This window comes from Mobula hypostoma, chromosome 12 (genome assembly GCF_963921235.1).
Source record: "Mobula hypostoma chromosome 12, sMobHyp1.1, whole genome shotgun sequence".
NCBI lineage: Eukaryota > Metazoa > Chordata > Chondrichthyes > Myliobatiformes > Myliobatidae > Mobula > Mobula hypostoma.
In genome coordinates, this window is record NC_086108.1 from 68449452 (window position 1) to 68472562 (window position 23111).

The window sequence follows — 23111 nt, forward strand, 5'->3', positions numbered from 1 at the left end:
TTGGACACTGGCTTAGCTGATTCGGTCATTCCATAAAATGAGTTTCAATGGCATTTCAAAGATACTAAACTGAAGCCTACAGATATCCAACTAAGAAATTATACTGGAGAAAAGATGACCCCTGTGGGAATGGCATTTACACCAGTGAAATACAACACTCAGCAACCCACATTGGGTCTGTCTGTATTAAAAAGAACAAGAAGGCCAGCATTGTGGGCTCCAGAGTAGCTGAGACAGCTAGCTACAAATTAATTGGAGATCCATCCACAGTTTGCATGCCATGTCCTCTATAATAGAGTCAACCAAAAGCGAATTTGAAAAAGGTACTGGTTGATGACACAATTGTCTCCATGCTGTACGCCATGAACCATTGCTCAACAGAGGGGAAACGGGTGTTGCACCAACTTCTGTGCCTCTGGGTTGAAGGCATATTGGACCAAGCAAGGACCTTGCTGCCAGGAGTAATCGGGAAAGTGACGTAAGCAGTGGTCCGACTACAAAAGGTTTGTAGGCAACATACCTGAGAAAGCTTCTGATATGTTAACCGGGCAGTTAATTTTGAAATGTGGCTTGGTTTTAAGCTGGGAGAGTGTTCTAGGAGCTTTAGGAAAATTGCAAGCATTCGGCTTTTGTGAATATAAAGAACTGAAATCTACTATGTGTACGTTAAGATTATTGCATGAATTTCAAGTGGGAGACAAAAAGCTGCTTGTTAGAGTACCATGGATACAAAGACCATAGCCCAGCTGGATGAGTGGAAGGCCAAAAAGAAAGGAGATACAAAAACAGGCTTCATCAGATGATATTGATGTGGAAACCAAGAGGAGAGATCAGATCGTAAAAAGAGCAATAGAAGGATTAATAAGAGAATATTCCAGTGAACTAAATGCACCTTCCCAAGATCAAGATGCACATCCTAGAAATACGAAAAAGAGCAGGATAAAGAGAGACAAAGAAGTTGGGTCCGGAAGAGGAGCAAGGGTTGAAATAGATCCAGAGAGAAAAGCTGAGGAAAGGAGAAGAAAGATGTCCGGAGCTGTCAGAACTACTTCCTGCTGTCCCAGAGGCGACCCCTACAACCATGGAGGGGGCCCCAGAACTTGAAATTGTTTCACAGCCACAAGTCTCACCTGCCAAGCAGAATATTTGCCCTTGTCAGAAAACACATTATCCCACAAAAGTAAGAAAGACTCCACAGTAATTAAAGCTTTAGGCCTGAATGGGACAATTTAAAGGTTACTATCTGGTTGTATTATATTGAATACTGTATATATAGTTGAGATGCATTCTCTATTGAGTTGACGTTTTTAAGCTGAGCAGGGAGGAGTGTTGTGTATTTAATATTTCAGTAATGTTTGAATAATATTGTAAATATATTGTTTGATTAAGCACTTGTTTAAATAACTTATTACTAGTTATATCCAAATTACGTGATTTGCATACGTCATCACACTACCACATGATATGTGTGTACCTCCCTTAATAGTAAAAACAAATTAAGACTTGCATCTCTTAGGCGTCTGTCTTTTTCTTTAATTTTGTATCTTGGTGTTAGAAAATGAAATGGACTCAATTGGCCAGCTGGCCTAATTCTGTTCCTATGTCTATGGTCTTACAAGCTTACTTTCACAAATATTGTAATAATATAATGAATATGACCCTATTCTTTATTCTAGCTGTTGTAGCCATTAAGTTCTTAAATGATTTCACATAACTTTTGTGCATAGCAAATTCTGGAAAAGCTAACTGCTAAAAATAAAGCCTTTAACATATATAAAAACAATTAAGCATAACCCTTTTTACTCATTTTTATAACTGACCCCCTCCTTGAAAATTAAAATATCGATAGCACAAAATACTGGGGAAGCTGTGAATTAAGTAAGGGGGTTAAGTATTGATGTTCAGAGTGATCTGGATATCCTCGTTTAAGGAACACAGAAAGCTAGCTGGCCGGTATAGCAAACAATTCTGAAGACAGACAGAATCTCAGTCTTTAAAGTGAGGATAATGGAGAAAAGAGAAGTGAAATCTTATTGCAACCATTCTGGGCTTTGGCAAGTTCACAGCCTTAGTGCAGTCTGTGATAGATGGGATAATGGGCATAGTGCTGTTCTCATTATTTAAAGAAGCAAGTTTACTATATGTTTCAATGTATTTGTGACAAACAAATAACGCTATTCTTTAAATGTACCCAAGTTCCTGAAGTTCAGAATAATGAGAGGTCATGTTATTGAAACATATAACAGATGTTATTTAAACATTTCAACAGGATAGATGTTGTAAGGTTGTTTCCTCTGGTGGGGATTCTAAAACTTAGGGGCATAGACTAATGATACAAATTTAACAACTTAAAGCTAATCTGAGGAGAAATTTCAGTCCCCAGAGTTGTGAATTATTGGATTTCTCAACCCAAGAGAGCTGTGGATACTGGAGTTATTAAGTATATTCATGCTGAGATAGATTTTATTGTAACCATTTACTATCCAAATACTGACGTGTACACCAAGTCTGCCAGGATTTCAAAACGTATCATCCAATGCCATGTTTTCTCGCAGCTGCCTAGTCAATGTGAGACATTTCCTGTGAAAACATTTCACTGCTCTCACGTTGTAAAAGAAATCATTCTGTTTCATTTGGCAGTAAAGATAATCATTATGTATTTTTTTATGGGTTGGGTTTAAAGAATTGAGAGGCAGGACTGTATGTCATGATCCAAACAAAATTTTTTGTATATGACCTCTTGGGTATGCTGCCATATGTTCGCCAGGAACGATACGATCTGTTATTCATACTTGCCTGTAGATTGTGTATTTGTACAGAGTTCACTAGGTATGTTCAGTGATTTCAAGTGGTGTGAAATATTCACTTTGATGTCACTGTTCCTTTGAAACAGGCAATAATGACAGAGTTGGGCATATTTCTCTAGCATTTCTCCTGCCCAATCCTCTCCCTAATCCCCAAACCATTCACAACATGCTTGTTCCATAAGCTCCATAACCATCTACAATGATTGAAGCTCATTGATCAAAGCCTTTTCTGCATTGCCCAAGATCAGTTCCATTGCTGTCAATAGCCTTGGGACCCCTGCGTGATAGAATGTTACTGCAATGCCCTTGCACAAATATTGTGCAAATCCTAGAGCGTATTGCTTTAATTCCTAGATCAGCGAGTCCTTCAGATGTTGAGCTAATTGTGCCTGAAGTAAAGCAGGATGATAAAGATATTTCAAGCAAGAGAAAATCTGCTGATAACTAGAAATCCAAGCAATGCACACAAGGAACTCAGCTAGCCAGGAAGCAACTATGGAAAAGAGTACAGTCAACATTTCAGGCCTGGATTCTTCATTGGGACTGGAAAAAAAAGATGAGTGAGAGTAAGAAATTTGTTTGGTGGAGGGGAGTACAGAGCTGGGAAATTATCTGGTGAAAGAGATAACACATAAAAAATGCTGGTGAACGCAGCAGGCCAGGCAGCATCTATAGGAAGAGGTACAGTCGACATTTCATCTCTTCCTTCAGTTGGTCCTGACGAAGGGTCTCAGCCCGAAATGTTGACTGTACCTCTTCCTATAGATGCTGCCTGGCCTGCTACGTTCACCAGCACTTTTTATGTACGTTGCTTGAAATTCCAGCATCTGCAGGTTTCCTCGTGTTTGCGTGGTGAAAGAGGTACAGGGCTGAGGAAGGTGGAATTTGGATAGGAGAGGATGGAAGGCCATGGAAGAAAGAAAAGGGGAGGAGCACCAGAGGGAGGTGATAGGCAGGTAAGGAGGTAAGGTGAGAGAGGGAAATGGGAATGGTGGGGGGGGTGTGGGGCATTGCCATAGGTTCAATAAGTCAATGTTTACGCTTTCAGGTTGGAGGCTACCCAGACAGAATATAATGTGTTGCTCCTCCAACCTGATTGTGGCTTCATCGTGACAGTAGAGGAGGCCATAGACTGACATGTCAGAATGGGAATGTGACGTGGAATTAAAATGGGTGGCCACTGGGAGGTACTGCTTTTACTGACGGATGGAGCGTAGGTGCTTGGCAAAGCGGTCTCCCAATCTGCGTTGGGTCTCACCACTATACAGGATGCCACACTGGGAGCACAGGATACAGTAGATGACCCCAACAGACTCACAAGTGAAGTTTCACCTCACCTGGAAGGATTGTTTGGGGCCCTGAATGGTAGTGAGGGAGGAGGTGTAGGGGCAGGTGTAGCACTTGTTCTGCTTTCAAGGATAAGTGCTGGAAGGGAGATCAGTGGGGTGCGGTGAACAGGCAGGGAAGTTACGGAGAATTAGGTGCTGGATACGGAGGGTGGTAGGTGAGAACAAGAGGATCCCTATCCCTGGTGGGGTGGTGGGAGGATGGGGTGAGGGCAGACATGTGCGAAATGGAAGAGATGCTGTTAAGGGCAGCATTGATGGTGGAGGAAGGGAAGCCCCTTCTTTGAAGAAGGATGACATCTCCACACTCAGGTTAGAGGAGCAACACCTTATAGCCTCCGCCACTTCACCATTCCCCCATTCCCATTTCCCTCTCTCACCTTATCTCCTTACCTGCCCATCACCTCCCTCTGGTGCTCCTTCCCCTTTTCTTTCTTCCATGGCCTCCTGTCCTCTCCTAGCAGATTCCCCCTTCTCTAGCCCTGTATCTCTTTCACCAATCGACTTCCCAGCTCCTTACTTCACCCCTCCCCCCCCCCCAGTTCTTTCTCCCCACCCCTAATTTCTCACTCTGACTCCTTGTCTTTTTTTCCAGTCCTGATGAAGGGTTTCGGCCCAAAATGTCGACTGTACTCTTTTCCATAGATGTTGCCTGGCCTGCTGAGTTCCTCCAACATTTTGTGTGTGTTGATGTAGATATTTAATAAAACAGCCTATAATAAATCAATGAGTAGCACTGGCATGTCCTGTTGTATATTCTCCATAAAGGAAGTTGTATTCAACCTTTCTTGTCTTTTTAATTGTACTGTTCAAATATAACAGTAGTTTGGCAATTAGGGTTTTTAACTTCCTAAAATCAATTACAAGCAATTGTACAGTAGCTCCTGGTTTCTGATTTCTGGGGAGAAGAACCCAGCATGAAATGGTGGTGGTTCTTTTTAATGCTTGTGTGCATTTTAAACAATACTTGCTTATTAATATAAATACAGCTTTAGAATGATGTTTTCATCTGAACTATATTGCAGGTGTTTCCAGAGGAGTTGGGTTTATTCGTTTTGACAAAAGGATAGAAGCAGAGGAAGCAATCAAAGGACTGAACGGGCAAAAACCTTCCAGTGCTACAGAACCCATAACTGTGAAATTTGCCAATAATCCCAGCCAGAAAACAAGCCAAGCATTACTTTCACAGCTGTATCAGTCACCTAGCAGACGTTATCCTGGGCCACTTCATCACCAAGCTCAGAGGTTCAGGTAACAACAAAATATCTATCTTAATATAACTAACATTAAGGGGGGTCTGGCATTTTGGATAAAAATATTGTTTTAAAAAAAATCAAGAAACCAAATTAATAGTTTAATTGTGTAGTCATCACATTCAAGTAAAATTTATACAAAGTAAAAGATTGAATGATTTATGATAAAATTTTAACTTTCTGGCAACAATAGAGCATCCAGTGTAGAAAGATAGATGGTTTTTGTAATTACAAGTTTTTGTAATTACTAATTTTCATTTAGTGGTGATTAAATATGTGCTTTGGGAAGAGGAGTGGTACATAGTGCACTCCAACCTCAAGTGGGAAACAGTAAAATGAAAATTCCAAAAGCCTATTATACAGCTTAAGTTTGAAAATCAAAAATTAAGACCACTGAATAAGGATTTGGTTTCAGATTTGACAAACGTTCTTTCTAATTACATTTTTATATGACATTTTATCCTTATTATTAAATCTACTGAATCAGGAATATATATCCTTAAAATTTCAACTTTTTTTGTATTTAATTTACTTGTTTAAGTATCAAAATCAAATTTAATACTAGTAATAAGACCAACTTTTGTCAGCTCAGTGTACAAGCAATTATTATGTCTTGAATGTAATATCACTCCTAAAGACCAATGCAGGATTCTTTAGCTCTCCTAGGAAGTGAAACTGTCTGTAGATTTCACTGAGTGCAATCCATGCATTGCAGGTATTGAGGAGGTGACCTTCTATCCCTTTGTCATCAGTTCACTGGGAAAATATGTACCATCATTGCTGGTGAACCATCAAAATCTTCTTCATCAAATTAAAGTGGTGGGATGGGGTGGGGGGGGGGGCAAAAAAAGTGGAAAAGACCGAAAGGCTTCAGGGAACTTCAATACTTTTAGAGAGTCATCGATAGCAAAACTATTGTCATAGCTTCAGACATGCGAATACATGCGTTTACCAAATTTCCTGGACCAAAGTCCTTCCAAGGTGTATTTTTCTGATAAGAATATTGCAAGGCATGATTGATATATAAAGGTTAGGTTACAAAAGGCTTAAGGGTGTGAAATTCAGATTTATGGTGAATTCTTGATGAATTGTAAATTCGTATTGTATGCGTTATGGATTGTTGTTTCAAACGAACGACTAAAATAAAAATGGAAAATCGTTGCGAAAATAATTAACATTTTAGGTCTCTTAGTTTTAATCAGACCTCATGTTTTTGTTGGGAAACAAGCATCTCCTAAAGATATAAGAACAGCAAATAGTGGTACTTGCAGGCATAGATTTCACACTTTCTATGGCTGTGATCCCAGCATTTTGGTGCTGTTGCCATCAAGTGGAACAGAACATAGCCCTTTTTCAAAGTACCACTATTACCCTTACTGCAAATAAATAGAGTTCAATCCTTGTAAACTGCTGCCCATTTCCAATGTCCTTCTGCTGTACAATTCCTGTCATCACCTGAACCATGCATGTTTCTCCTGCATCTCTTGAGTTTGAATCTTATCAACTGTGTTCCTAATTCTGTTCCGATGCTAATACAACTCCAATTAAATTATTAAGTGCTGATCCTCTTTGACCTTGACCATTACCATTCTTGTAACCCTCAATCTTTCAAAGATCTTTGACACGGTTGAAAATATTAATTCTCCAATTAACCAGACTTCAAGCTTTTGTCAAATTCCCTTGTCTGGTTTCCACTGTCATATTCAATTGTAGCAGGAACGTCATTCCTACTTGTCACTACACCTTTGTCTTCGAAATCCCACACATTTTGTTGCTCTTCCATGAAGAAGGAAGGACCAGAACAGTTAACTTTACTGAAAAGGAATAAATCATCTGATGCAGATGAGAACAGTAAATGAGAAAATTGCAGAGGCCTCGGCCATCTATAGATTTGGCATTACTTTCTGAGGGTTGGAAAATTGCAAATATTATGCATTTATTTTTCAAAATGTATGTAGGGATAAACCAAATCAAAAGTCTTAAACTTCAGTGATTAAAAAATTTATAAAAACAATGATAAGGGACAGAATTAGAAATCTTGTGGACTAATGTGGGTTTAAAGGCGGCTGGATTTAAGTTGTTAAAAACAAATTAATTCTAACAAACTACAGAATTCTGTGCTGAAGTAACAGGCAGGATTGATGAAGGAAATGGGGTTCATGTGTTATAGAAATCCAAGTAGTATTTGATGTACAATATGCATCAAGAACGAAGTCCATAGGATAAAAGGAGGTGTAGCAGCTTTGGAGAAAGTAGAAAGCAATTTTGCCTGTTTCCCAACTGCAGTTAACATTTCCTCGTATGATCTGAAGGTAATTTCTTCTTGTGCACTAATGGGGCCCAGAAGATAACCAAAGTGGGCAAACACAGAAGCCTCGAGATAGGGAGGGCTGAAAAGAGGGTTGTATCTCCCTGTTGTCTTCTCCTATCATTTCGGCTCTCCCCCTCCCCCTACCACTTTCAAATCTCGTACTATCTCTTCTTTCAGTTAGGCCTGACGAAGGGTTTCGGCCCGAAACGTCGACTGTACCTCTTCCAATAGATGCTGCCTGGCCTGCTGCGTTCACCAGCATTTTGTGTCTGTTGCTTGTATCTCCCTGTCTTCTTTACCTTGCACAGGTAGTAAATTCACCATAGCTTAGTTCTTGAACATGCTAGAACAGCAGTATCTTGTGTGTGTGTGACCATCGTGAAAGCAGAACTCTACGCTTCCTTCAATAAATCCTGCAGCCAGCTGGTACATCTGAATGCTTGTTGCTGTCAAAGTAATGCAGTTTGTACTCTTCAAGGTCATTCTAAGATTCTGTAGGTCAAGATGTCTCCGCTATCAGTACACAACGAGGTAAGTAGAGTTAACCACAGGTGAAGCTGATGTTCACAAATCAAGAGGGTATGTGGTCTGCTGCTTAAACTTGATCTTTGCAATCAAATCCTAAGAGAATGCATTTTATTATAATCAATGCACTCCATACCAGAATGCAGCATTCATTAATTAGGATTTTATTTGATTAATGTGCTATAGATTTGCATCCATGTAGGGACATTACTCCAAGTGTCTGCAAAATATCATAAATCATTCAATCTTTTAATTTATACAAATGATGGTTGAGGGAGTAATGTGGAGTTCTGGGGCAGTTTAAAACAACAGCTGAAAATCTGGTTTATGAGAATGCAAACCTATCTTCCCACTCAAGATGCTGAACAAAGCCTTGCAATGCTGAATTTTTTTTTTGTGCCATGAACACTGCTTCAACGGGCACCAGCTTGGATGTAAAGAGCGCTGATGGCCTTCTACGCATCATAGCACTGTGATGGTCACAGTTTCACGTGAAGACACGAGTTGTTTGATTAGGAGTAGTTCTACCAAAACAAAGGTTCAGCAAGGTCAGAATTGTTGTTGTATGGGGTGCTGAGCTGCACTGATAGCCGTGACATTATTAACATTCAGCAGCTTTTGTTGAGATGGAAACTGCTTTGTACCTCACCCCTTTCTATCAACACAAAGCAGTTAATAATTATTGTCAGGTTCTTTGTCTATCCCCTACTGCTCAGAATCAATCCACGGTCTCCTCTTTCCACATATTAAAAGACCATACAGAAAACAACTTCAGGCTAGAAAATGAGCAGGTTTTCATGTATTGTAGAGTCATAGAGAAATACAGCACAGCAGGTGCTTCAGCCCATCTAATCTGTGTCAAATTATTATTCTGCCTAGTCCATTGACCTGCAACTGGGCCATAGCCCTCCATACCCTCCCATCCAAGTACTTATCCAAACTTCTCTTAAATGTTAACAATTGAACCCACAGATAGCTAATATCTATTTCAATTTACTACCTCAAACTGAATGTCAGGCAAATGAACCGTCTTGACCAACCTCCCATGTGAGACCTTGTCAGAGGCAATATCCAGTGCTTTGACTTCAGTTTTCCTGATAACCTGTTTGAAAAATTAAAAGATTGGTTAAAAGACCAATTAAAATTAAAAGACAGGACCTACCATGCACAAAGCCATGTTAACTATTCCTAATCAGTACCTGTTTATCCAAATATTTATACAGTATGTCCAGTCCTTTAGAATACCTTTCAATAACTTGCCCACTAGTAATGTCAGGCTCACCTCCCTATAATTCCCTGACTTATTTTTAGAGCCTTTCTTGAACAACAGAACAATATTACTTATTCTCCAATCCTCTGGTGCCTCACCCATTGCGAAGGAGGCATTAAATATCTCTGCTAGGGCCTCTGCAATTTCTGCACTAGCCTCCCACAAGAGCCGAGGGAACATCAATCCCTGGGGGTTTATCCACCCTAATTTGCCTCAAGACTGGAAGCACCTCCTCTGTGATCCATAAGCAATCCATGCCCGCACTGCTGTTTTGCCTCACTCCTATAGACTCTATCCGTCTCACGAGTAAATACATATGCAAAAATCCATTTAAGATTCCCCTCCCCCCATCTCCTTCAACTCTATGCATAGACAACCACACTGATCGTCAGGAAGACCAAGTTGCTATCATTTTGCTCTTAATTTATCTATTGAAGTCCTTGGGATTCCCCTTCATCATGTCTGCTATGGCAACCTCATGCCTTCTTTCAGCCTCCTGATATTCTCTTGTATTTCTTGTACTCATCAAGTACCTCATCTGTTTCTTGCTGCCTATACCTGATGTGCACCTCCTCCTTCTTTACCAAGGCCTCAGTATCACTTGAAACCAGGATTCCTTTAACCTGTTAGTCTTGCCTTTTACTCTGACAGCAACATGCAACTCTGTACTCTCATAATTTCACCTTCGAAGGCCTCCCACTTATCAAGCTGAAAACAACCCACACCAATCCACGATCTGTCAAGTCAATCTCTTTCCGATAACATCAAGAATGCCCTTTCTCCAATTTAGAGTAACAACCCAAGGACTAGAGCCATCCTCCATAACTATCTGAATTATTATCTGAATGGTGGCCGATTAGGAAAAGGGGAGGTGCAACGAGATCTGGGTGTCATTATACACCAGTCATTGAAAGTGGGCATGCAGGTACAGCAGGCGGTGAAAAAGGCGAATGGTATGCTGGCATTTATAGCGAGAGGATTCGAGTACAGGAGCAGGGAGGTACTACTGCAGTTGTACAAGGCCTTGGTGAGACCACACCTGGAGTATTGTGTGCAGTTTTGGTCCCCTAATCTGAGGAAAGACATCTTTGCCATAGAGGGAGTACAAAGAAGGTTCACCAGATTGATTCCTGGGATGGCAGGACTTTCATATGAAGAAAGACTGGATGAACTGGGCTTGTACTCGTTGGAATTTAGAAGATTGAGGGGGGATCTGATTGAAACGTATAAGATCCTAAAGGGATTGGACAGGCTGGATGCAGGAAGATTGTTCCCGATGTTGGGGAAGTCCAGAACGAGGGGTCACAGTTTGAGGATAGAGGGGAAGCCTTTTAGGACCGAGATTAGGAAAAACTTCTTCACACAGAGAGTGGTGAATCTGTGGAATTCTCTGCCACAGGAAGCTGTTGAGGCCAGTTCATTGGCTATGTTTAAGAGGGAGTTAGATATGGCCCTTGTGGCTACAGGGGTCAGGGGGTATGGAGGGAAGGCTGGGGCGGGGTTCTGAGTTGGATGATCAGCCATGATCATAATAAATGGCGGTGCAGGCTCGAAGGGCCGAATGGCCTACTCCTGCACCTATTTTCTATGTTTCTATGTTTCTATCTTGAAACTAATGGAATCATGATCAATGGAATTGTGAGACACACAACCTGTTAACACCTAGAATTCCTTACTACTTCTTCTCCCTGGTGCTCAGGTGTAGCACTGGGTCTGTTGGTTTCCGCAGAGCTACAGGACAATTGCTCAGGTTAATGGTCTGTACAACTACAGCTACAGTGCTGCGGTTGCATGTATTTGCACTAACTTAGTTCTTAAACCAAAGTAAATAAGCCCTTATGTGCTAGAAGTGAATTGTTCAAGGATCGCAACAGAGCAATGCTTTCATTCTGTGCAGGCGTTCAGCTAAAGCCTACATGCAGACATTGTCATGCCTACTCTTTCCACAGCCAGTCATTTGCAGAGAAAGCCCTTCACAGGCAAAGTGAACTCTACCATTCTCATTGCGGAGGCCACTGTGTGTGGCTACACATCACCTACAATTTTTTTTTTTTTTGCTATGTCTTCAGTAGTATCCTATTGTTTGATCCAGGTGTGGCATCAATATGTTGTCATCAACATCCCCCAGCACCTGCATCCAGCTGGACTGAGCTTGGAAGTTCTTGTACCCCCCTGTGTGCTTATAAGCCCCTCTTCTAGTTTGCTCCATCAGCTCCTGCTTCCTTATGACGTATGAGACATCATGTGCAGCCCCACCCAATGTTTTATCAGCCTCACTGGTGGGTCTGTGCTAATTTATAGAAGACCTACTGTAAATCACTCAATGGTGGATTTTTTAAATGACTTCCCATGAAGAAATTCTTCAACCTCCTCAAGGCATGTATTTTGCAGGATGGGTGAAGTCATATTGAAAAATTGCAGATGTAAATTAGAATTTTGAAGGTAAGAATGCTTGAAGTTTTTATTTTAAACAAAATCTCTTTTTATTCATTATTGACATCCAATGTAGAAAGTGATCTGTGACTGCACTAGGTAAAGGTGAGGCCTCTATCTGCCTGTCTCCAATCACACATCTCATGTCATGTACTTGTTATTGGATGTTGGCTGCTTTGTCCTATGCCCAGAAAAGATCACACACAAGTTTCCATATTCAACAAGACATTGCTTGAATTTGGAGGCAGTCCTAGCCTGTTTACTTCCAATTTTTTTATGTGGCCAACACTACACAGTTTCTTTAAATAACCAAGGGCCCCACAGACTTAGAAGAACAGTGAGAAAAGAAAAAATGTCATAAGTGCGTCACGGTTAGGAGGGGGAAGGGGAAGAGTCAGGTAATAGAGAGTACCCCGGTGGCTGTGCCCCTTAACAATAGGTACTCCTGTTTGAGTAGTGTTGGGGGGGACAGCTTACCCGGGGGAAGCGACAGTGGCCGTGCCTCCGGCACAGAGTCTGGCCCTGTAGCTCAGAAGGGTAGGGCAAGGAAGAGGAGGGCAGTTGTGATAGGGGACTCGATAGTAAGGGGGTCAGATAGGCGATTCTGTGGACGCAGTCCGGAGACCCGGATGGTAGTTTGCCTCCCTGGTGCCAGGGTCCGGGATATTTCTGATCATGTCCAAGATATCCTGAAGTGAGAGGGTGAGGAGCCAGAGGTCGTGGTACATATAGGTACCAATGACATAGGTAGGAAAAGGGATGAGGTCCTGAAAGGAAAATATAGGGAGCTAGGAAGGGAGTTGAGAAAAAGGACCACAAAGGTAGTAATCTCAGGATTACTGCCTGTGCCACGCGACAGTGAGAGTAGGAATGCGATGAGATGGAGGATAAATGCGTGGCTGAGGGATTGGAGCAGGGGGCAGGGATTCAAGTTTTTGGATTATTGGGACCTCTTTTGGCGCAGGTGTGACCTGTACAAAAAGGACGGGTTACACTTGAATCCTAGGGGGACCAATATCCTGGCAGGGAGATTAGCGAGGGCTACTGAGGAGACTTTAAACTAGAATGGTTGGGGGATGGGAATCAAATTAAAGAGGCTAGGCGTGAGGAGGTTAGTTCACAACAGGGGGATGGGAACCAGTGCAGAGAGACAGAGGGGTGTAAAGTGAGGGTAGAAGCAAAAAATACTAAGGAGAAAAGTAAAAGTGGCAGGCCGACAAATCCAGGGCAAGCATTAAAAAGGGTCACTTTTCAACATAGTTGTATAAGGGCTAAGAGAGTTGTAAAAGAGCGCCTGAAGGCTTTGTGTGTCAATGCAAGGTGCATTCGTAATAAGGTGGATGAATTGAAAGTGCAGATTGTTATTAATGATTATGATATAGTTGGGATCACAGAGACATGGCTCCAGGGTGACCAAGGATGGGAGCTCAACGTTCAGGGATATTCAATATTCAGGAGGGATAGACATGAAGGAAGGGGAGGTGGGGTGGCGTTGCTGGTTAATGAAGAGATTAATGCAATAGAAAGAAAGGACATAAGCCGGGAAGATGTGGAATCGATATGGGTAGAGCTGCGTAACACTAAGGGGCGGAAGACGCTGGTGGGAGTTGTGTACAGGCCACCTAACAGTAGTAGTGAGGTCGGAGATGGTATTAAACAGGAAATTAGAAATGTGTGCAATAAAGGAACAGCAGTTATAATGGGTGACTTCAATCTACATGTAGATTGGGTGAACCAAATTGGTAAAGGTGCTGAGGAAGAGGATTTCTTGGAATGTATGTGGGATGGTTTTTTGAACCAACATGTCGAGGAACCAACTAGAGAGCAGGCTATTCTGGACTGGGTTTTGAGCAATGAGGAAGGGTTAATTAGCAATCTTGTCGTGAGAGGCCCCTTGGGTAAGAGTGACCATAATATGGTGGAATTCTTCATTAAGATGGAGAGTGGCATAGTTAATTCAGAAACAAAGGTTCTGAACTTAAAGAGGGGTAACTTTGAAGGTATGAGACGTGAATTAGCTAAGATAGACTGGCAAATGACACTTAAAGGATTGACGGTGGATATGCAATGGCAAGCATTTATAGGTTGCATGGATGAACTACAACAATTGTTCATCCCAGTTTGGCAAAAGAATAAATCAAGGAAGGTAGTGCACCCGTGGCTGACAAGAGAAATTAGGGATAGTATCAATTCCAAAGAAGAAGCATACAAATTAGCCAGAGAAAGTGGCTCACCTGAGGACTGGGAGAAATTCAGAGTTCAGCAGAGGAGGACAAAGGGCTTAATTAGGAAGGGGAAAAAAGATTATGAGAGAAAACTGGCAGGGAACATAAAAACTGACTGTAAAAGCTTTTATAGATATGTAAAAAGGAGAAGACTGGTAAAGACAAATGTAGGTCCCCTACAGACAGAAACAGGTGAATTGATTATGGGGAGCAAGGACATGGCAGACCAATTGAATAATTACTTTGGTTCTGTCTTCACTAAGGAGGACATAAATAATCTTCCAGAAATAGTAGGGGACAGAGGGTTCAGTGAGATGGAGGAACTGAGTGAAATACATGTTAGTAGGGAAGTGGTGTTAGGTAAATTGAAGGGATTGAAGGCAGATAAATCCCCAGGGCCAGATGGTCTGCATCCTAGAGTGCTTAAGGAAGTAGCCCAAGAAATAGTGGATGCATTAGTGATAATTTTTCAAAACTCGTTAGATTCTGGACTAGCTCCTGAGGATTGGAGGGTGGCTAATGTAACCCCACTTTTTAAAAAAGGAGGGAGAGAGAAACCGGGGAATTATAGACCGGTTAGCCTAACGTCGGTGGTGGGGAAACTGCTGGAGTCAGTTATCAAAGATGTGATAACAGCACATTTGGAAAGCGGTGAAATGATCGGACAAAGTCAGCATGGATTTGTGAAAGGAAAATCATGTCTGACGAATCTCATAGAATATTTTGAGGATGTAACTAGTAGAGTGGATAGGGGAGAACCAGTGGATGTGGTATATTTGGATTTTCAAAAGGCTTTTGACAAGGTCCCACACAGGAGATTAGTGTGCAAACTTAAAGCACACGGTATGGGGGTAAGGTATTGATGTGGATGGAGAATTGGTTAGCAGACAGGAAGCAAAGAGTGGGAATAAACGGGACCTTTTCAGAATGGCAGGCGGTGACTAGTGGGGTACCGCAAGGCTCAGTGCTGGGACCCCAGTTGTTTACAATATATATTAATGACTTGGATGAGGGAATTAAATGCAGCATCTCCAAGTTTGCGGATGACACGAAGCTGGGTGGCAGTGTTAGCTGTGAGGAGGATGCTAAGAGGATGCAGAGTGACTTGGATAGGTTGGGTGAGTGGGCAAATTCATGGCAGATGCAATTTAATGTGGATAAATGTGAAGTTATCCACTTTGGTGGCAAAAATAGGAAAACAGATTATTATCTGAATGGTGGCCGATTAGGAAAAGGGGAGGTGCAACGAGATCTGGGTGTCATTATACACCAGTCATTGAAAGTGGGCATGCAGGTACAGCAGGCGGTGAAAAAGGCGAATGGTATGCTGGCATTTATAGCGAGAGGATTCGAGTACAGGAGCAGGGAGGTACTACTGCAGTTGTACAAGGCCTTGGTGAGACCACACCTGGAGTATTGTGTGCAGTTTTGGTCCCCTAATCTGAGGAAAGACATCCTTGCCATAGAGGGAGTACAAAGAAGGCTCACCAGATTGATTCCTGGGATGGCAGGACTTTCATATGAAGAAAGACTGGATGAACTGGGCTTATACTCGTTGGAATTTAGAAGATTGAGGGGGGATCTGATTGAAACGTATAAAATCCTAAAGGGATTGGACAGGCTAGATGCAGGAAGATTGTTCCCGATGTTGGGGAAGTCCAGAACAAGGGGTCACAGTTTGAGGATAAAGGGGAAGCCTTTTAGGACCGAGATTAGGAAAAACTTCTTCACACAGAGAGTGGTGAATCTGTGGAATTCTCTGCCACAGGAAACAGTTGAGGCCAGTTCATTGGCTATATTTAAGAGGGAGTTAGATATGGCCCTTGTGGCTATGGGGATCAGCGGGTATGGAGGGAAGGCTGGGGCGGGGTTCTGAGTTGGATGATCAGCCATGATCATAATAAATGGTGGTGCAGGCTCGAAGGGCCGAATGGCCTACTCCTGCACCTATTTTCTATGTTTCTATAAATTCCTCCAACACACATCAAAGTTGCTGGTGAACGCAGCAGGCCAGGCAGCATCTCTAGGAAGAGGTACAGTTGACGTTTCAGGCCGAGGCCCTTCGTCAGGACTCACAGATGTGTATTGCTTGAACTTCCAGCATCTGCAGAATTCCTGCTGTTTGCGTTTATAAATTCCTCCACACACATTCTCCCATCAAAACCACACCAGACTTCTAAGTCTGTGTGTTTACTCTACCACTGTATGTCTAGGCCCCATGATCTTGAATTCCCTTCCACACTTCTCTTCTCAAATCAAGTTTCTGCTCACCTGTTTCTTTCCATAGCTTGCTACTTAGTTTACCTAATTACACTTAAAGTGTTTCTGGGGGTAAAAGAAACATATTTTTGTTTCAGGCATGAGGTTACAGAGTATACTGCACAAATACCTTGCTTTAGGAGATGAATTCTATTGATGTAATAGTAACAAATCTGAGTGTAGTTTAAATTTTAACTGCAATATACTGTATATTTATGTACGTATTGATTTGAAGACAGTCAATGAAAATGATTCATCAGGGTGCCTCTTTGCAGAAGAAAATTGAATAAAATGTCCAACAAACCAGAGAGGAAAAAAATTATATCCTTCAATCCAGGACCTTGTGGCAAAGATATTTCTGTCTAACTTTAAGGTCTATTCTAAGCTCTTAGCTCATTTGTTGTTTTTAACTCCTTTATTTTGGTGTTATGAATCAGTGTGTTCACCCACAATAGACAATTAAAGTACTTTAGATCCTAAGATACGGTCCCAAGATAAGATCAAATATATACCGTGGGGTGGCACAACAGCGCTGCGGTTAGCATGATGCTTTTCAATGCCAGTAATGGGAATTCAGTTCCCAGCACTCTCTCTGAGGAGTTTGTACATTGTTCCATGGCTGTATGGATTTCCTCCATGTGCTCCAGTTTCCTCCCACATCACCAAAAACGTCACAGCTTGCGGTAGTATGTTGTGGGCGTGCTGTGTTGCCGCTGGCAGCATGGCGATACTCGCTACTGTAGTCCTATGTAAGCAGAATAGGGAATTGTTAAATAAGGCTTTGCAGAGCATTTGCACACGTTGTAATATTTGCATAATTAGCAAATTTTTGGATCACATTCCACACAAAAGGCAGATGTTCCACTGTTCCCAGATCACTGAATGCCTGCAGTACGCTTGTGTTTCCAGTTACAGGAAGCTATGCTGCAGCACAGGGCCTTTCACAGCAGGAGTGGTATTCTGCACTATTCTCCAACCTTTCATAATTCCATAAGGCATGGGACCAGAATTAGGCCATTCAGCCTGTTGAGTCTTCTCGGCCATTTCTTCATGGTGGAGCAGACTCGATTATTATCTCCTTCAACCCCAATGTCCTGCCTTCCCTCTATAACCTTTGATGCCCTGACTAATCAAGAGACTATCAACCTCCACTTTAAATATACCTAATGACTTGGTCTCCACAGCCATCTCTGGCAATGAATTTCACAAGCTGGCTACCCTCTGGCTCAATAAATTGCTCATCATCTATGTTTTAAATGGATTCTGAGGCTGTGTCCTCTGTGCTAGACCCCCCCCCCCCACCAGGAAACATCTTCTCCATGTCCAGTCTATCTAAGCCTTTCAATATTCAATAGGTTTCCATGAGATTTCTGCAACCACCACCCCCGCCGTTCTTCTAAACTACAGTGAGTGTAGGCCCAGAGCCATCAAACACTCCTCATATGTTAACCCGTTAATTCCCAGAATCATTCTCATGAATCTCCTCTGGGCCTTCTCCAATGGCAGTACATGATAGATATGGGAGCCCAAATGTGTTCTTATACAATTGACGTCAGAAGTTTACATACACCTTAGCCAAATACATTTAAACTCAGTTTTTTACAATTCCTGACATTTAATCCTAGAAAATATTCCCAGTCTTAGGTCAGTTAGGATCACTACTTTATTTTAAGAATGTGAAACGTCAGAATAATAGTAGAGAGAATGATTTATTTCAGCTTTTATTTCTTTCATCACTTTCCCAGTTGGTCAGAAGTTTACATACACTTTGTTAGTATTTGGTAGCATTGCCTTTAAATTGTTTAACTTGGGTCAAATGTTTTGGATAGCCTTCCACAAGCGTCTCACAATAAGTTGCTGGAATTTTGTTCCATTTCTCCAGACAGAACTGGTGTAACTGAGTCAGGTTTGTAGGCCTCCTTGCTCGCACATGTTTTTTCAGTTCTGCCCACAAATTTTCTATCGGATTGAGGTCAGAGCTTTGTGATGGCCACTTCAATACCTTGACTTTATTGTCCTTAAGTAATTTTGCCACAACTTTGGAGGTATGCTTGGGGTCATTGTCCATTTAGAAGACCCATTTGCGACCAGGCTTTAACTTCCTGGCTGATGTCTTGAGATGTTGCTTCAATATATCCACATAATTTTCCTTCCTCATGATGCTGCCACCCCCATGCTTCATGTTGGGATGGTGTTCTTTGGCTTGCAAGCCTCGCTCTTTTTCCTCCAAACATAAGGATGGTCGTTATGGTCAAACAGCTCAATTTTTGTTTCATCAAACCAGAGGACATTTCTCCAAAAAGTAAGATCTTTGTCCCCATGTGCACTTGCAAACTGTAATCTGGCTTTTTTTATGGCAGCCTTTCAGGTTATGTCGATATAGGACTCGTTTTACTGAGAATATAGATACTTGTCTACCTGTTTCCTCCAGCATCTTCACAAGGTCCTTCGCTGTTGTTCTGGGATTGATTTGCACTTTTCGCACCAAAGTACATTCATCTCTAGGAGACAGAATGCGTCTCCTTCCTGAGCGGTATGACGGCTGCATGGTACCTTAAGGCATTTGGAAGTTGCTCCCAAGGATGAACCAGACTTGACATCACAAAGCCCTGACCTCAATCCAATTGAAAATTTGTGGGCAGAACTGAAAAAGCGTGTGCGAGCAAGGAGGCCTACAAACGTGAGTCAGTTACACCAGTTCTGTCCGGAGGAATGGAACAAAATCCCAGCCACTTACTGTGAGACCCTTGTGGAAGACTACCCAAAACGTTTGATCCAAGTTAAACAATTTAAAGGCAATGCTACCAAATACTAACAAAGTGTATGTAAACTTCTGACCCACTGGGAAAGTGGTGAAAGAAATAAAAGCTGAAATAAATCATTCTCCCTACTATTATTCTGACATTTCACATTCTTAAAATAGTGATCCTAACTGACCTAAGACAGGGAATGTTTTCTAGGATTAAGTGTCAGGAATTGTGAAAAACTGAGTTTAAATGTATTTGGCTAAGGTGTATGTAAACTTCTGACTTCAAATGTATGTGGTCTGGTCAATGCCTTATAAATCTGCAGCATTAAATCCTTGCTTTTATATTCTAGTCCTCTTAAAATGAATGCTGACATTGTATTTGCTTTCCTCACTACCGATTCAACTTGCAAGTTAATTTTTAGGGAACACAAGGACTCCCAAGTCCCTTTGCACTTCTGATTTTTCAGTTTTCTTCCCACTTAGAAAATAGTTCACGTCTTCATTTCTTCTACCAAAATTCATAACTATACACTTCCTTACACTGTTTTCCACCGACCACTTCTTACCCATTCTTCTAATCTGTCTCAGTCTTTCTGTGGATTCCGTGTCCTCAACACTATCTGCCCCTCCACCTATCTTCATATCATCCACAAACTTGGCCACAATTCCGTCATCCAAATCATTGGCCTATAATGTGAAAGCAGTGGTTCCAACACTGACACCTACGAAACCTCACTCGTCATCGGCAGTCAACTAGAAAAGGCTCCCTTTATTCCAACCCTTTGCCTCCTACCAGTCAGCCATTTGTCTATCTATTCTAGTATATTTCCTGTGATCCCATATGTTCTTACCTTGTTCAGCAACCTTATGTGTGTCAGTTTGTCAAAGGCCTTCAGAAAATCCAAGTACATAACATTCACTGACTCTCGTTTGTCTATTCTGCTTGTATTTCCTCAAAGTATTTCAACAAATTTGTAAGGCAAGATTTCCCTAAAGGAAACCATGCTGAGTTTGGCCTGTTTCATCATGTGCCTCCAAGTACACTGAAACCTCAACCTTAATAATGAACTCCAACATCTTTTCCCAACCAGAGATCAAGCTGAATGGCCTATAATCTCCTTTCTTCTGTCTTCCTCCCCTCTTAAGAGTAGAGTGAAATTTGCTATTTTCCAGTCCTCCAGAAACATTCCCAGAATCTAGCAATTCTTGAAAGATCATTGCTAATGTCTCCACAATCTCTTCAGCTACCTCTTTCAGAACCCTGGGGTGTAGTCCATCTGGTCCAGTGGCTTATCTAGCTTCAAACCATTCAGCTTCCCAAGCATTTTTTCCTTAGTAATGGCAACTACACTCATTTCTGCCCTCTGGCATTCTTGAAATTCTGGCTTAATGCTAGTGTCTTCCACAATGAAAACTGATACAGAATACGTACTAAATTCATCCATCATTTCTTTGTCACCTATTACCGCCTCTTCAGCATCATTTTCCAGCTGACTGATATCCACTCTCACCTCTCTTTTATCTTATATATGGAAAAACACTTTTGGTACTCTCTTTTATATTATTAGCTAGCTTACCTTCATATTTCAGCTTTTATCTCCTTATGTCCTTGTTAGTTGCCTTCTGTTGATTTTTAAAAACTCCTCCATCCTCCAGCTTCCCACTGATTTTTGCTGTATTATATTCCCTCTTATTTGCTTTTATGCTGTCGTTGATTTCCCTTGTCAGCCACAGTTGTGTTAACCACCCTTTAGGATACTTCTTCATCTTTAGGATGTATTTATCTTGCACCTTCCATATTGATCCCAGAAACACTCCAGTCATTGCTCTTATGCTGTCATCCCTGCTGGTGTTCCCTTCCAGTTAACTTTAGCCAACTCATCTCTCATGCCTTTGTAATTCCCTCTACTCTGCAGAAATGCTGATACATCTGACTTTAGTTTCTCCCTCTCAAACCTGTAGAGTGAATTCTATCATATGATCACTGCCTCCGCCATTTCTCTGTTTCCATCCCCATTTTGGTTACCCTCTCAACTATTCTCGTTTCCTCAACTGGCCATCAACTCCTTCTAGTTCCGCTCCTCCTTCCCTATCTTCCCTTCCATGATCCACTGTCCTCACCTATTAGATCCCTTCTTCTTTAACCCTTTACCTTTTCCACCTTCCCCTTCCAGATTCTTACTTCATTCCCCCTCCTCCATGCAGCCATCTTCCCTTCATATGTTTTCACCTAGCACCTGCCAGCTTGTACTCCTTCCCTTCCCCCCCCCCAAACTTTTTATTCTAGCTTCTGCTCTCTTTCTTTCCAATCCTGATGAAGGGTCTCGGCCCAAAACGTCGACTGTTTATTCCCCTCCATAAAGGTTTTTCTCAGTTCTTTTGAACAGGACAGAGATGATGGTCCTAGACATGAAAGAAAAAAGTTCGCCTGGAAAAGGAAGCAATTATACCAGTTGGTTTAATACCTGCTGAAGTAAAATGATTGGTGAGTGGGTTTCCAGCCTGCCATCTTCTTTTGGGGTTTGGACAACTCCAGGAACAGAGAATGCAAGCTGACAGAAAAATATCCAGCCTCTGTAAAATTATTGAAAACTTAACCATTTGCCATTCTGGCTATGGATTCTGTTGAGGAACCTGATATTTCTTTAGGGTGACGGGTGGACTGATTGGAATTGGACTTTTAAGTTGTCACATATTCTCTACAATCTGCTGTCCTAGTGAATAATGAATGCAGTGAGCCTTTGCTCATTCATCATCCTCTTCAGTACCTGCCTTTGACTATCGACGGCAGCTGGATCAGACTGTAGCAACAGCAGCCAAGCTGCAGTGGTTTCCAGATGGACTGTGTGAGTCAAGCACATAAAGTCAGTACCAGCTTCACATGAAAAGTAAGCTTGAGCAAAACCAAACTTTTAATACTGGAGATAAGCAGTCAATTTAGGAAATTTGCTTATAAGAAAAGAAACTTCATTTGCTTATTGAGAAAATGGTAAATGGAATAGTGTAGACAATTAAATTTATTATTATTAATAAATTTAGCATTTCAGTCTCTACTCTGATTTTACAAAAGCTTCCAGTCTCCATTGTCAGCAATGTAGTTAATATGGAACCTGACTAAGTGTTTTCTGTGTTTATTTTTAAACAAGATGGGAGGAATGATGCTAGTATGCCTCCAGGCATCTGAAAGTCAGTACCAGTAGTCTTACAGTATGATTACAGATACTACATTTCTTGCTCAGTTCTCTAGCTTGCCTTTCCTGGCAATTGTCATGTAACGTTGCTGGAAAGTTCATGTATTGGAATAGTTGGATGCCATAGAACATAAGCATTGAGTTGCATTTGCAGTATGTACCATATGTGAATCTTGTCTGTGAAAACAAACTATTTGAATATTAACCGAGTTGTCACTTTTCCCACTCACTGTACTGTGAAAGCTTCTACGAGTATGTAAGAAGTAAAAGATTAGTGAAGACAAATGTAAGTGCCTTGCAGCCAAAAATGGGTGAATTTATAATGGGAAACAAAGAAATGCAGAGCAACTCAATCAATACAGACTATCCCTGGACTTACACACACTGGTACATTTGAACACACTCTCATAATAATACTAAATACAGAAGTTTGGCATACAGCATCTGCTGTTATACGTTTATTCTTATGAGCAGCAGACCTAGTCTCTTCTCTCCATGTTTTGTAATTGTTCTCTCTTATCATTCTTACAAATTTTATGCCATTTATTATAATACTGTGGAGATGTGGTTACCATATCGAGTTATTTTTGAATATTTTCTGACTTGCAGGCAACAATGGCTTCAGGATGTTTCTAAAACTGGAACTCATTCATAATACTGGAAGATTGATTCCATCCTCTCAAGAGGACACAACTTCCTAGAAATACTGGGGATTCAAGAGTATAATTAAAAGGAATTAAAG

At 41.4% G+C, this 23111-nt stretch overlaps 1 protein-coding gene across 8 annotated transcripts in view; it reads left to right on the forward strand.

Moving 5' to 3' along the window:
• elavl4 (ELAV like neuron-specific RNA binding protein 4) overlaps window positions 1-23111 on the forward strand; it is a 92477-nt gene that overhangs the window by 63958 nt on the left and 5408 nt on the right. For all 8 annotated transcript variants that reach the window (XM_063064315.1, XM_063064319.1, XM_063064316.1 and 5 more), the window contains one exon: window positions 5179-5404. In XM_063064315.1, coding sequence (XP_062920385.1) covers window positions 5179-5404 — 226 coding nt within the window. The remainder of the gene's footprint in view (window positions 1-5178; window positions 5405-23111) is intronic.